The 13,987-nt window shown below is 43.5% G+C and overlaps 1 protein-coding gene across 5 annotated transcripts in view; it reads right to left on the bottom strand.

The window, feature by feature from the left end:
• Positions 1-13,987, bottom strand: part of GRIA1 (glutamate ionotropic receptor AMPA type subunit 1) — a 300,553-nt gene that overhangs the window by 103,130 nt on the left and 183,436 nt on the right. For all 5 annotated transcript variants that reach the window (XR_005986977.1, XM_041750345.1, XM_041750344.1 and 2 more), the window contains exons 7-8: positions 12,394-12,561; positions 3,843-3,947 (exon numbers count right to left, since the gene is read on the bottom strand). Coding sequence is in view for 4 of the 5 variants with exons in the window: in XM_041750345.1 (XP_041606279.1) it covers positions 3,843-3,947; positions 12,394-12,561 (273 nt within the window). In the remaining variant the exon portion in view is untranslated. The remainder of the gene's footprint in view (positions 1-3,842; positions 3,948-12,393; positions 12,562-13,987) is intronic.

Raw genomic sequence — 13,987 nt, 5'->3', positions numbered from 1 at the left:
GGAGAGTATCCCAAAGGCCCCAAATCAAGAGGCAGCAGCTCCTCTTTATTACATATATCAGGTAAGGCCACGTAATGTTCACTGATATGAACACAAATAGGTCACTCTTGAATCTAAGAAATTACTTTGCTAGGAGGCTGATTGAGTAAAAGGCCTGAAGCCACAGATGTGGAGGAATTGATTTTCTCAAAGTCAGATTCCCTGTAAACAAAGGATGCTTGAGCCCACAGCCTAAGCAAGAATTTAGTCATTGGAAAGTAAGTTGAAAAACAGCCTCAGGATCTGAAAAATAAAGCACAGCCATTTGCTCATGGATTTTAAGGTTATTCTGTTATTTCTGTTTGGTGGTTTATCCATTCCATGGTCTTGTACAGCCTGATTCACTCAAACTCAAGGCTGACCAAAACAAACAAACAAACAAACAAGCCAAAAATCCCTGTGGCCCAAAGAAGGAAGTTTAAACAAACAAAGCAAACATGCGCTGAATGATGTCCCCTACATGTCAGGTGCTATTTTCCTGAATCTCTCACTGTAAGTAGAGGGGGCAAGAGGCAGTTTCCTTTCATTCTGATAGCAACACTGTGAAGGTGAGGATATTATTCCTCTTTTGGAGGAGATGATATAACTGAGTTCCAGGGAGGCTAAGTAACCTGTTCCAGGTCATGTGCCTAGTAAAGAGCAAAGCAGAGACTTAAATCCTGGCCTCTCTGCCTCCAAACAAACCTAAGCTCATAACCCTTTTGCCTGTGTTTCTCATCAAACTACCTAGAACACCATGAGCCTCCTTGCTGGGGGAGCAGGTTTTTTAAAACGTGCACACTCCTGAGCCTCATCTCTGTTCTTTAAAAGCAGAGTGTCCAGCGGTTGGGACCCAGGAATCTATACTTTTAATGACCTCCAGTGAATAGAAAAATTCTATTTTTCTATTAGAAGAATTTTCTTTTTCTATTTTCTATTAGAAGAATTCTTCTATTCACTGAAGTTTGAGAACCACTAATCTTGCTACAGTACCTTCTCCTGAGGGAGAATTCTTGTTGAAGTGTAAGTCTTGAGGAGCTGAGGGGCCTCCCCACAGTCTCTGGTAAGTTGTAGGGTCAGCACAAAGTGCTGAGACTCCTGTTCCCAGGAGGAGTGATTGGAGGAGTTCACACCAATGGGCAGTTGGTCAGCTGAGGAAGGTCCCTAGCCCCATTTGCACTAAGGAAGCTGGAGTCCAGCCAGGAGAGGGACGATATAACTGGAGGGGTGAGGCTGACGAAGATGTCACATGCATTAGTGTTCAAGGCATCAGTGCAGAGAGGAATTAGGGGATGCACAGCCCAGCACCTCTCACTCATTTTAAAGACCCAGAGAAGTTAAGGCCACCTTTCTGGGTGGAGACAGAGCCAGGGTAGTAGTCTCTGCCTTCTACTCATCCTTATCTCATCACCATTATATCTAGCCTACTGGTCACATGTAGGGAAGAATCTGGCTTTATTTTCAACCACTTCATTACCCTGCAGGGAAAAGAACTGGATAATCATCCATGTTTTAATTTTGACAATCACACAACTGCTCATATATAGTATACATGTGCCAATTTTGTCCACCAGAAAATAGCAATACTTTTTCCCCCCTGAAGGCAATAGGCCATTCTGAGAATTCTGAGGGAAAGTCCAGGTCTATTCATGGTCAACAATTTTCTATGTAGGAGCAACTTGCTTGCCTGCTCAAGGCCTTACACAAAAGAACTACTTTTATGTTTTCATGTATACTGCAGGGGGTGACACCACCCCTTCTCTGCATCTGAAAGGAAGATGGTCTGGGAAGGAGGTCACATAACTGGTGTCCCTTCTAAGGGCAGCAAAATACTCTGAGCTCTCTGTTCCCCACCACCAGTCAGTGGAAATGTTCCAATTATGTCGCTTGAGCCACTCAGCTGTGGCAGTGGCTGCAGCAAGACGAATGTGGCCTGGAGAGTCATAGGGCCCAAATTAAGGTCCCCATTTATTCATAGCTCACTCGAGACCTTAGGCAGCTTGTTGGGCTGGCCTGCCTCAGTTAATCCATCTAGAAAAGGAGAACTATATCATGAAGCTGGTGTTCTTTACAACCACACCAAAGGACAAAATGCTTTGAAAAAGATAATTCATCCCAGTGCTTTCAGACTTTAGTCACATGCCACCTCCTTGACATTGACCATACCTGTCAGTAACCGCTCACACAGGTGACATTCACTGAACCATGATCAGGTGCCAGTACATACATGATATGTCTCCATTTTATAGATGTGGAAATTGAGGATTTATAAGACCTATGTAACCTAGTTGATGTCTTTTCCAGTGTGGTAGTCAGAAGAACAAGGGAAAACAGAAATGAACTCAGACTTGGATTATTTCTGGATGAGCATTGCTTGCAGTAGATTCCCCACAAGGTACACAGCCTGCTAATAACTTGATTTTAGCCCAGTGAGAACTAAGTAAGACTTGTGACCTATGATATATTTGTGTTGTTTCAGCCACTGTCTGAGATAATTAGTTACAGCAGCAATAGGAAAATAGGAAAATAATACAGCCTTGGGGGAATGGGATGTGGTAAGATAAGACTATGACATGGAGGGTGGGGTTCCAGACAAGAGAGAAAAGTATCTGGGTTTATGGGAAGTGGGGACAGAAAGCATAAGCAGAGCTGTCTGGTAGAACTTTCTGTGATGAGGGAAATGGTCTCCATCTGTGCTGTCTCCTTGGCTACTAACCACATGGGGCTCTTGAGCACTTACCACATGGCTAGTCCAACTGAGGGACCGATTTTTCAATTTTGATTAACTAAAAATTAAATTTAAATAGCTGTGCATGGCTAGTAGCAACTGTATTTGACATCACTGGTATAGAGAGCATTAAGTTTGAGTGATTAGACCCAACTTTCAATGTGCCAGGCCCAGCACTTAATACTTCTGCACACATGAGGTCATTCAATCCTCTCAATGAGCCCATTGAGGTTGGCAGCTCCAATGGGGTTGGCATTATTTGAGGTCATTTAATCCTCTCAATGAGCCCCATTGGGGTTGGCATTATTTAAGTGATCCTCATTTACCAGAAGAGAAAATGAAGCACAAAGAACCTGAATAACTTGTCCAGAATCATGGACTGATAAGTGGTGATGCCAGGATTGAGTTCCAGGATTCCAGAGCTAACACTCTGGTCCATGGCACCCTACTAACCTTCTACCATACTATGGCATGCCTCTCACCACTGCATCGTGCCACCATAAGGAATAAAGAGTATAATGGAGGCCATGGACAGAAAAATAGAGGCTGCCATGAGGCCTAACAACAGAGACCATGGAAGCCTTCCCTAGAGTGTGACATTTACTCTCAGTGTTAAGGTGGTGAAGGAATTGGCTAAGAAAAAGAGGGGAATGCACACACATATTTTTCACTCCTTCCATAGGAGAAATGGAGTAGATGTGACCAAGTGTGGATCAGGAGAAAATGGCTTAACTTCATCAATAATCATCATTCTCAATTTCTTCAGAATCCTTCAGGGACAGCAGTAGCATTTCATGCACATCTATTACTTTATATTTTCAAAGTATTTTCCCATCCTTTGGATCTTCACTATTACCCTGCAATAAAGGTAGATATTTTTTTTATCTCTATTTTGCAGATGGGTGAGTTAATTCACAGAGAACTAGCCCAAAGTCCTGGCTAGTTAGTGGCAGAACTGAGTCTAGAATCCTTGTTGCCTGAGTCTCTTCAAAGAGATTCAGTCCAGGAAAGATGGGCTCACAAAGCCCTGCACTCTGGCCCTCTCCTCTGCTCAGCTCTAACTTCCCTGTGGAATGGAAGCAAAGGTGGCCTTTACCTTTCGGATACCATCATGCTTCATTTCAATCACATGAAGGGTGTAGTTGGTCCGGCGTCCCTTCTCATTAAACTGCACGTTTCCTGTCAAGCCTTCAAACCGCACCTGGAAAGGAAAGCCAAGTAGTGAACCATGAACTCAGAAGTCCCACTTCCATTTTGTTTACTTTTGCTGCTGAAGCAAAAATCCAGAACCTGAGAAGCTTACATAGGATGAGGTTTGGGAACAACACAGCTACTAAAAAACCTCGCTACTCCCTTGCCCATAGCAGACATTGCCATCAGAACACAGTTCTATTTCTTACCAAACAGATTCATCCTCAAAACCTTTTTCATCTGTTGCCTGAGGCAAACAGTAACAATGGATCAATGTAGATTCCGATAAGAAATCTCTGCACCATCCCTAATAGAACACCCCTTATCATGACCATACTCTCAGAACACCCCTTATCATGAGGTGGCACAGGCCGTCAGACACATGCCTTTAGTGGAGAAAGAGAAGGACGTCTATAAAGGACAGAGAATAGTGGCCATCCCTGGTGAGGGATGTGTGCCATCCCTGGTGAGTCAGGAGAAGAAGCCAGCCTTAAAATGCCTCAGGATGCCTGAATATGGTTTCTTAGTTCCCTTGTGAGGCTGGGGAATAAAATTTGTGGGAATCTGAAGACCTGGAACTGGGAGATCTGAATTTGACCCTAAGAAGCTCAGTGACCTTGGATGATTCGCCGCTCTAAACCTCTGGTTTCCAAAATTCCAGGCCTATCTAGATGACACAGCAAATGAGAAAGTGCTGTGAAAATTTTAAAATACCCAAGGAGAACCCTCCATGTTAAGACCAGAGCATGCAGGGCTTTAAACAAGTATCATCTGGTTTAAACAAAATTTCTCTATTCAATCACAAATATGCTGTATGGGATTTCTCTCCCACAAATGAGTTAGATCAAACTTTCATGGCCTCATATCTTCAATATCATATAAAAGATCAAGTGGCCAACATGTGGGATTCAAGAGCTTTAGTCAAATCTGCTACTCTGGAGGTGACCAATAAATCTCACCCAAGTCTACCCTCCAGTTAAGGATGAGTCTAGCTATATGTCATGTGCTCAGGTACAAGAAAGCACATTCTCTAATGGTGACCCATCATGTGTTCTCAGATCAGTCTGGCTTAAGGCCAGTCAGGTGAGTGTCTACCTGTAACTCAGTAGTAACCTGGCTCCGTAACCCGCCACCATTTATTTCCCCCATTCAAATAGCTTAAAGGGAAGACTTATAGGGTTTTATCTCTTTCTGACAGTGACCAGCTCCTGTGTCCTCAGAAGATTTAAGAATAGTTGGGGTGTGTGTGTATTTGAGAGAAGGAGTGGAGGAGTGAAAGAGAGAGAGACAAGGAGGGACAGAAGGAGTGAGGGAGACTGACTGCTCTGAGGATGACCCTCTCATCACCTTCTGGTGTGAAGTCTCAGTGGGGAGGTCATGACAGGCCCAGAGCGCTGAACAAATTATACAACAAGCTCTTCACTCTCTCAGATGAAATATGGAAAAATCCTTACTCTGGAAAAGTCTAGGCTGGCTTTGCTTTTCAGAGAGAAAACAAAGCATGTCCTCCTAGGAAGAATAAGAGGAAGGGAGCCATTTTAATCCATTTGCAACTTTACCTTCTCACCTTCATTGTCTCTTGCCCATCTCTGGCTTTCCCATTGATTCGAGTTCTAAGTACTGGTTTATCTAACTCATCTGGGAATACAGACTGAGACACATGTTGAGATGACCGATTTTCCCAAACACAAGGGAGGGGTGTCGTAAATGATGCAAATAGGCATCTGTCCTTTGGCCCTGGTCTCACATATCATATCGATTATTAGTATGGCATTTTAGTATAAATTGTGTAATACTTCTATGACTCAGTTTCCTCATTTGTTTAATGGGACCAGTTAAGAGTTAATTATGCCTTAAGGTTGTTTTAAGGATTAAATGAGATATTTTATGATCGATGCTGGCCCCATGGTGAGTATTCAACAAAGGCCAGCTGTTATTTTTATTGTTAGTAATAGTGTCGATAATAACTACCACCATTTGCCAAGTGTTGCATGTTTATAAAGCACTCTCATGCATATTCATCTCCATATACAGGAACCCCTAAGGTATGCCATTTAGAGAAGATCTTCCCTTACGTGGGAGAAACCAAATCTCTGGCAGGTAAACTGATTTGCTCTAGACTTAAGACTTCTCAATGTCAAAGGCAGGCCTAAAATCCAGGGCTTCTGAGATATTCCAGTATCTTCACTGATAATGCCAAGTGACCTCTCAAACAGGGGACAATGCTACCTTGCTAGGCTATGAGTGGGTGACACAGAAATGTGCACAGCAGGATGGTCTACATGCCTACTACTGCCACCCACTGTTGCTGGGCATATCCCCCACCATGCTTTGTTAATGCCTAACTATGAAGCCATGGCCGTGAGCAGGTCACTGAGCCTGTCTCTGTTCTTGGTTTCCTCCTCAAAGAATGGACATGCTTCGTGTATTGCCTGGGACATGAACATTCCATGTGAAGTGTACATTATTTGAATGGTGAGGATGATGAGGATGGCTACTATGACGACTCTGGGGTAGCAGGGTAGGTAAGGTATGGATGAGTAAGATGACTTTAGCATTGAAGCCTTGAGTCTGCTAAATTGTTATTTCAGAGTAGGGGACTCCCTCAGCACAAATGAAGATCTCGTCACTGTCATTTTTTTCAAGACTTTTTTGATTTCCAAAAAAATCATTAGCAAAATTTTAGGTCTCCTACCTGGAGGGACTTGCAATGTCACATGTTTTCATAGGAAGATATTTATTTTTTTCCCCATAGGAAGATGTTTATTTGATGTTCACAGAAACCCATTAAGGAGCAAGAATAGCAGTTATTTTGCCCATTTTACAGATAGGATTATTGAGACTTAGAGCTTATGGCACTTGGGTTCAGGATTCACAGTGAGTCATGAGAGATCTGGGGCAGCTGTCAGCTCTTACTCTCTAGTTGGAGAAGCCAAGACTTACACATACTTAAATAAACCGGAAAGGAGATGTCCCAGAATCACCCTTCTATGATGGCAGAGCAAGGAGAGGTCAAGAGAATGGCTCAGCCCCAAGCCATTTATGTGGACAGTGTGGACTCATAGTCAGAAGCAGCAGCTTCTCAGAAACATCCACTCTGGGCAAATCAGGAAACTGCTGTCCTATCCATCAGGGCTGAATTTCTTGGCCCTCATCCTTACCATCACCCATCTGAGGAAGACTGGGGTCAGACTGAGTTTACTCTTAGTTCTTGTTTCCTGGAACTCCTGTTGCCATCCTGGCTCCTGCCAGCTCCCTCTGTGAAAAATAGAGGATTAGCTGTGGTTTCCTGCAAATGGTATTGTGTGCCAGCTCAGAGTCGGCCACCAATGAGATGCTAAAGCACAACTTTTCTTTCCTGCTTTGTACAGGAGAGTGCCGGGTGGTGTTTCCACTATTTGAGGCATCAACACTGTAGCCTTCTCCACCTCCTATTCCTGGGGGAGGCAGAAGAGATGCTCCAGACCCAGGGCTTCTATGACCTCTTTGTGGCTGCCTTCAGGTGGATCCATCCTCATGGTCCTTCCTCCTGAGGGCCTGCTGGTTATGGGAGGTCAGGGCCTGTGGACTAGGTCCCCAGTGGACCGCATTCTGTTTATTGTGGCTAGGGCAGGTCTCAGGACTCTTTTGAGTTCCTACTTTCCCATGTACACAATGGGAAGAATAACTTGGCTTTAACCATCTCATTTAGTTGCCTCAATATTCAAAGAAGCTTATTCTTTCTCTTTCTTTTTTCTTTCTTTCTTTTGTTCATTCTTTCATTCATCTTTTTCTTTCTCTCTTTCTTTCTTTTCTTTTTCTTTTCTTTCTGTCCTCTCTCCCTTCCTTCCTTCCTTCCTTTCTTTTTCTTTTAACTTTTGAACCTTGTGACAAGCCAACGAGGCAGGCAATATTAAGAGGATTATGTACATTTAGGAGCTGAAGAAATCAATACCAGAAAAGTTAAGAAGTTAGTCCAAGATATTTGAGCTAGGGGTTGGTGGAGCCATGATGAGAACCCAACTTTTCTTCTCTTAACTCCCTAACAGCTAAACATGATGCCCACAAGCCCGCGCTTGTACCCTGACTCTAGTCTCCTGCTGGATATCATTTACATCTCTATCCACACCCTCCAAAACCCTATTCACTCTTTGTTTGAATTTATCCTTCCTTTAAAGCTTTCATGACTATCCATCTCAATTGGCTTGAGACAGTTCCAATCCACATCTCTTATTCTGGATAAATTGATAATAGCTTTAATTCGTAAGTGTCCCAGTTTGGAGGCTGAATTGTATGGTCACTTTATTTATTTATTTATTTATTTATTTATTTAGATTTTATTTATTTATTCATGAGACACACACACACACACACACACACACACACACACACACACACAGAGGCAGAGACACAGGCAGAGGGAGAAGCAGGCTCCATGCAGGGAGCCCATGCGGGACTTGATTCCAGGACTACAGGATCACACCCTGGGCTGAAGGCAGACACGCCCAACCGTTGAGCCACGCAGGCAGCCCTGATCACTTTATTTAAAGCCTCAGTCCCATTCTTATAGGAAGCCTTGTTGATATCCACATTCCCCAGTCATGGCATTCTGCTGTGAACATCCATAGGATTAAGAGCTTGGCTATTTTATTTATACCTTAATCCATACCTTTTCAGCTAGTGTTTCTTGAGTTTGTCTTTGATTCAAAAGTATGTCTTGCATTCTAAAAGGCAGGAACTATGTCTTACACCCCTATTGCTCACACCACTTCAGATCTCACTTAGCAAAATGCTGGGGATACCTTCCTTTTGATATGTTTGATTACTGGCTGACAGATTGCAAATACAAAAACTAAGAGGTTTGATTATTATTTGGGGAAGGTATTCTTCACCTGAAGTCCTAGGATGGGCTTCCAGGAGTATATATGGTCTCTTGACTCCTGGCCATTCAAAAATATATGTATCTACATGTGTGCATTTTTCTAGGAAAAGGAGTCCAGAGCTTTTAGAAATCATATCTTTGATGAGCCTATGATGTCCAAATGCTAACAGTCTGACTTGGGGAGCTGCATCTTTTCTGCCAGCCAGAAGCAGACTTATGGGCACCCTCGTGTCTACTCCTTCCTGGAGTACTGGGAGCTTCCAGGACATGGGCTCATTACTATTCTGAACGGCTCCCTGGATGTCAGGCAAGCAGTAGGCAGGCGACTGATGATCTCCCTCTGTTCCTGGGGAAATTACTGGAGGATGAGGGGGACAAGGGAGTACACAGACACTATCCAAGGCCATGTGCTACTGCTGGCTGGGCCATAGCCCTGTGTCTCCCCTGCTGGGCTGGACCTCTGAGACTTCAGAGCAGTTACATATACAGAGTGAAGTAGCAAGTAGAGTTGTGTTGGAGTTCCAATTTTACTGTTTCACCACTAACCAGCTATATAATTTTGGAAAATTAAAAAAATACCTCTGAGGCTCAGTGTCTCCAATTATAAAGCATAATTAATAAAACTAGCTACCTCAGAGTATTATATTGAGGATTTAATGAGATCAAACATGTAAAGTATGTTCAGAACCTCATATACATAGGAAGCCCTTAACATACTGGAGCTGGCAAGTACTGTTATTTTTAGAATAATGGGCTTATTCTTTCAGGCCTAACTCACATACATCCTAGTGCTAACACAAGCTGAACACTACAGGTCTCTTCCTAGTGTGTGACCTGAAGGCCAGTGGTTAGGGCAGCAGAGACTTGAGCCCTCAACCACAGGTTCCACGGACCGAGCGTCAGTAGGATTTGCCTAGCTGGTGGTGGGCACACAGTTGCTCCCTAGAGGCATGACTATTTTAAGAATTGGGTCTAGAAGGTGAAATGTCTGGACAGTGGCCATGACTATGTGGAAGGCCCTGGGGCTCAATATGTATAAGCAAAGGCACAGGGGGCCACAGGACAGGCCTGAGGCAGTAGAGGAACCTGGGACAGGATGGGAGTTTCCTCCAGCCTCTGCTGCTAAGCTGTTGTGTGAATCTGGATGAGTTACTGCCCACTCTGCATTAGCTGCCTCATCTATAAAGCAAGGGGATATGGAGTCAGTAATCTCTAAGATCTCATTCATCAATGAATTCTTGTGATTGTAGATTCTTAACAAAGATTGAAAAAGGAATCTATTTGAATAGCTGATTTATGATCAGAATGTTGGGGTTTCATGTTTATGGCTAGTTCTCCACCGTACATGCAAACCCCAATAGAAGCTAAAGAGAGTTTCCTGCAGGTAGGTCTTGCCTTATCTTATCTCGAGTGCTTGGCTCCAGGCCAGAATACACAATAGGCTTTCAGTGAGCAGCTGACTGACTGCCAGGGAGGTAGACACATGTCTTGACTCAAAGACAATATAAAAGAGGTCATATTCTTTTAATTAAGGCACTTGCCACCTTCCAAACCCCACTGAAGACAGAGCAGAAGAATGAGTATACTTGACAACCAGAAAGATGTAGGTTAGACCATAAAAGAGAAAGATGCTTAGAATGTTTGGAGCCATTGAAACCTGGGAGTGGTCTCTCCATCTTCCTCATTGTTATGGATAGTGTGTGTAAGAAATCTGAATGACTTACTTCATTCATTCATTTCAAGGTCACTGAGAGAGCCAAGGGCCCAGCTGGACTTGGACCCCAGCTTTCCTGCTTCCTGATTCAGAACCCTTCTTGTCACCCACATAGCCTCCCAGGCTTTGTCACTGTCATGGCGGTGTCAGAATATCCTTTTGACAGGGATGTCATTAAGATGGGAGAGGCAAAGGAGTTGGAAGGGTGGTGAAGCTGAGGGCAAGTCCCTGGGACCTTCTGTAACCAGTCTCACATTGCAAACAGAATCTGTCTCGACTGTGGAGTCTGGAAGAGCATTTTAAATAAGCCAGAAGGTGGATGCTGCATCTTTGGCCATCCTTCAGAAGTTGCCCAATGTCTGCTATGCTGCCCAATGAAGGGGGCCACCCTGCATGGAGATGGGGGAGGACAGAAAGGGCTGCTGGTGTGTTGTAGTCACAAAACTGCTGCCAAAGGACAGAACTACATATTCTCTTCCATGTAAAGGCACTTCATCCAAGCAGAGGAACAGCTGGTGATGTTCCTTTCTCGTCTCTTTCTCCAGGTTGTGAAAATTGCTAGAGCTGCACACGTGTGGTTGGAAAACGAATGGGGATGGTTGTACATTTTGCTCTATGTTTCTCTCTCATTCAGAAATGCTCATCTCCTCCCCTGGGAGCCCAAATTCACTCTCTGTTGAATGTAGTCTTAAAAATAAAACCAGTCTTATCCAGGCAAGTCCATTGGGTGGGGTAGAGGGTAGGTCATGAGTGGAATCTGCATCTAAATATTTTTCTGTTGCTGGCTTGCCACCGTGCATGATACTATGACATTCCTTTGAGTTGACACTACCTCTTTGCCCAGTCCCCTCTGGAAATACAGCCTTTTTTATCAGGAGGCATCAAAGGCATCATATGGTGCTATCAATCCATCTGTAGTACAAGAATCACAGGCTGGACTCCAGGTGTTTCTAGAGACTTCAAGAGACTTCAGGAGCTCTGGAAGTGATAAAACTGAGGGCGAGCTCCCAGAAGCTTCCAAACCAGGAATGTTAAATACACGCCCACATGTACCACTGTCTCATCCTTCTTGCAAGCAGACATATCGCTAATTGAATATTTATACTCTTCTCTGTTGAATCTAGATTCAGCCTAAGAATCCTTTGCATAGCCAATTGATTGTAATAGGCATGACCATTTTCTATCCCTGTTTTTAAACTATTCAGTGCAAACAAAATTGATGATTGCGATGCTGAGAAGCCAGAAAATAGGATAATAAGTACTGAGAAACATTTTCAGGGTACCCTCATGAAATGTGCCCAGAGAGCAAAGGTAATGAAAACATACAGAAAATCAGGGCAAGAGTGGAGAATCTCCAGGAGACTGTTATAAAGGCTCCGTTTCAACTCTCTGTATTTCAAGTCCCCTCTCCAACTACAATCACCAGCTTCCCTTTTCAGTATAACCCTTAAGCAGAAAATACAGATTTTACACTATCAGAAGTTTCTACTATTTTTTAAAAAGATTTATTTATTTATTTTAGACAGACAGACAGAGAAAGAGAAAGAGAGAGAGAGAGAATATTGAAGCAGGCTCCCCTTGAGTGGAGCAGATGCTGAGCTTAATCCCAGGACCCTGAGATCATGACCTGAGCCCAAATCAAGAGTTGGATGCTTAACCAAATGAGCCACCCAGGTGCCCCAGGAATTCCATTCTATTTTTAAAAAAATTTCTACATGAGCCTCCATGTATGCCAAGAGCCACAAACACGATGGAGAGGTTGTCCAAACTTTAGGCATGTTCTATCTACCTTTTCTTTTAAACAGCTACATCCCACCTGAAAGCAATGCTGAAATCCCCTACAAGGCTCCCATGAGAAGGGGCAGCCACTGCTGGTCTCACCTGCTGCAGAGCTCTCTGGATGTCGATCCCCTGGCCCCATGGCACAGCTGGGTTAGCCAGGCAGTCCCCAGCATTCCCTCGGCGGGATATATCAATTCTCTGCCTCCGCAGGCTCTGAAAAGCCTCAGCCATCACCTTCACCCCATCGTAGGTGAGCGCAGAGGTGTACTGGTGGGAGGAATGGAGACAGTTAGGTGTCAGAGAGAGCTGACAGGGAGGCAGGTGGGAACTCTGTCTGGGAATGTGCTTTCTGGGGATGAGAATGCCAGCAGTGGGCCAGGCATGGGGACACAGGGGCACGGGTGAACCAGAAAGTGATTGTGCCTTAGATGGGGGCTGCTGCTCCTCATTAGCCCATGTTGCCCTCCTGAATTGTGAGTTCCATGTTGCCAGTTGTGACTTTCAAAGGGAAGCCAGAATTCTAGATTTTTGCGTGCAATCTTAAAACGTGGGTTCAACTGGAAAAAGAATGCATAGATTAAATACAGCACATCTACAGCTGTGATACAGTTTATGGAAAACTAATTGGTTTTCTCTGTGTTTCAGTCACCAGTTGGGAGCCAAGAAGAACTATTTACTCCATTATCCCTTGTGAGAGTAAAAGGAAAAAAAAAATCCAAGAAGGGTAAACTCTTAATTATTTTCACATGTGCATCACAAGTGCCAGATTTACATTCTGCACACTTTCTCCTTATGCTTATTCATGATAACTCTCTGTTTTTTTTCCCTCTTGCCTAAGAGGGGGATAAAATATTGATGAAACAAAGGAGGATAACAATCCAGGACAATATTTTCTGGCTTTGGAAATCATGTCTATCTTCATTATTGTGTTCCCAATCCTAGCTTGTTGTCTGGCACATTTTAAGTTTACAATAGAGAGTTGTAGAATGAATGTATGAGGTTTTTTCCTGTTTTTGACTACAATTCTTTCACTTAAAAAATATACAGAGAGATATTACATTAGATTATTTTTATAATCTCCAAACTTTTAGAAGTTGGATGGGGTATTCACATATTAACTGGTACGTGGTTTGTTCGTTGTTTTAAAGCACATGTGTGATTTTGTTTAGGCTTATATTGAAATCTTCATTTTAAGTTATTTTAATTCCAGTTAACATACAGTGTAATATTAGTTTCAGGTGTACAATATAGTGATTTGGCACTTTCACCACCCTGCGCTCATCACAAGTGCCCTCCTTAATCCCCATCACCTGTTTCATCTACCACCACCCCCAGCACCCCAGTTGCCATCAGTTTGTTCTTTATTTTATTTTTTTTAAAGATTTTATTTATATATTTATTCATGAGAGACAGAGAGAGAGAGAGAGAGAGAGAGAGAGAGAGAGAGAGAGAGAGAGGCAGAGACACAGGCAGAGGGAGAAGCAGGCTCCATGCAGGGAGCCTGATGTGGGACTTGATCCTGGGTCTCCAGGATCACGCCCTGGGGGGAAGTCGGCACTAAACCGCTGAGCCACCGGGGCTGCCCCAGTTTGTTCTTTTTAGTTAAGAATCTGTTTCTTGATTTCCCCCTCTCTCTCTTTTTCCCCTTTGCTCTTAACAAATGAGTGAAATTATATGGGAAATAAATCTTCAG

The sequence above is a fragment of the Vulpes lagopus genome, chromosome 3 (assembly GCF_018345385.1).
Source record: "Vulpes lagopus strain Blue_001 chromosome 3, ASM1834538v1, whole genome shotgun sequence".
NCBI lineage: Eukaryota > Metazoa > Chordata > Mammalia > Carnivora > Canidae > Vulpes > Vulpes lagopus.
Note: the sequence above shows the minus strand (reverse complement) of the source record. Positions and strands in the feature narration are given on the sequence as shown.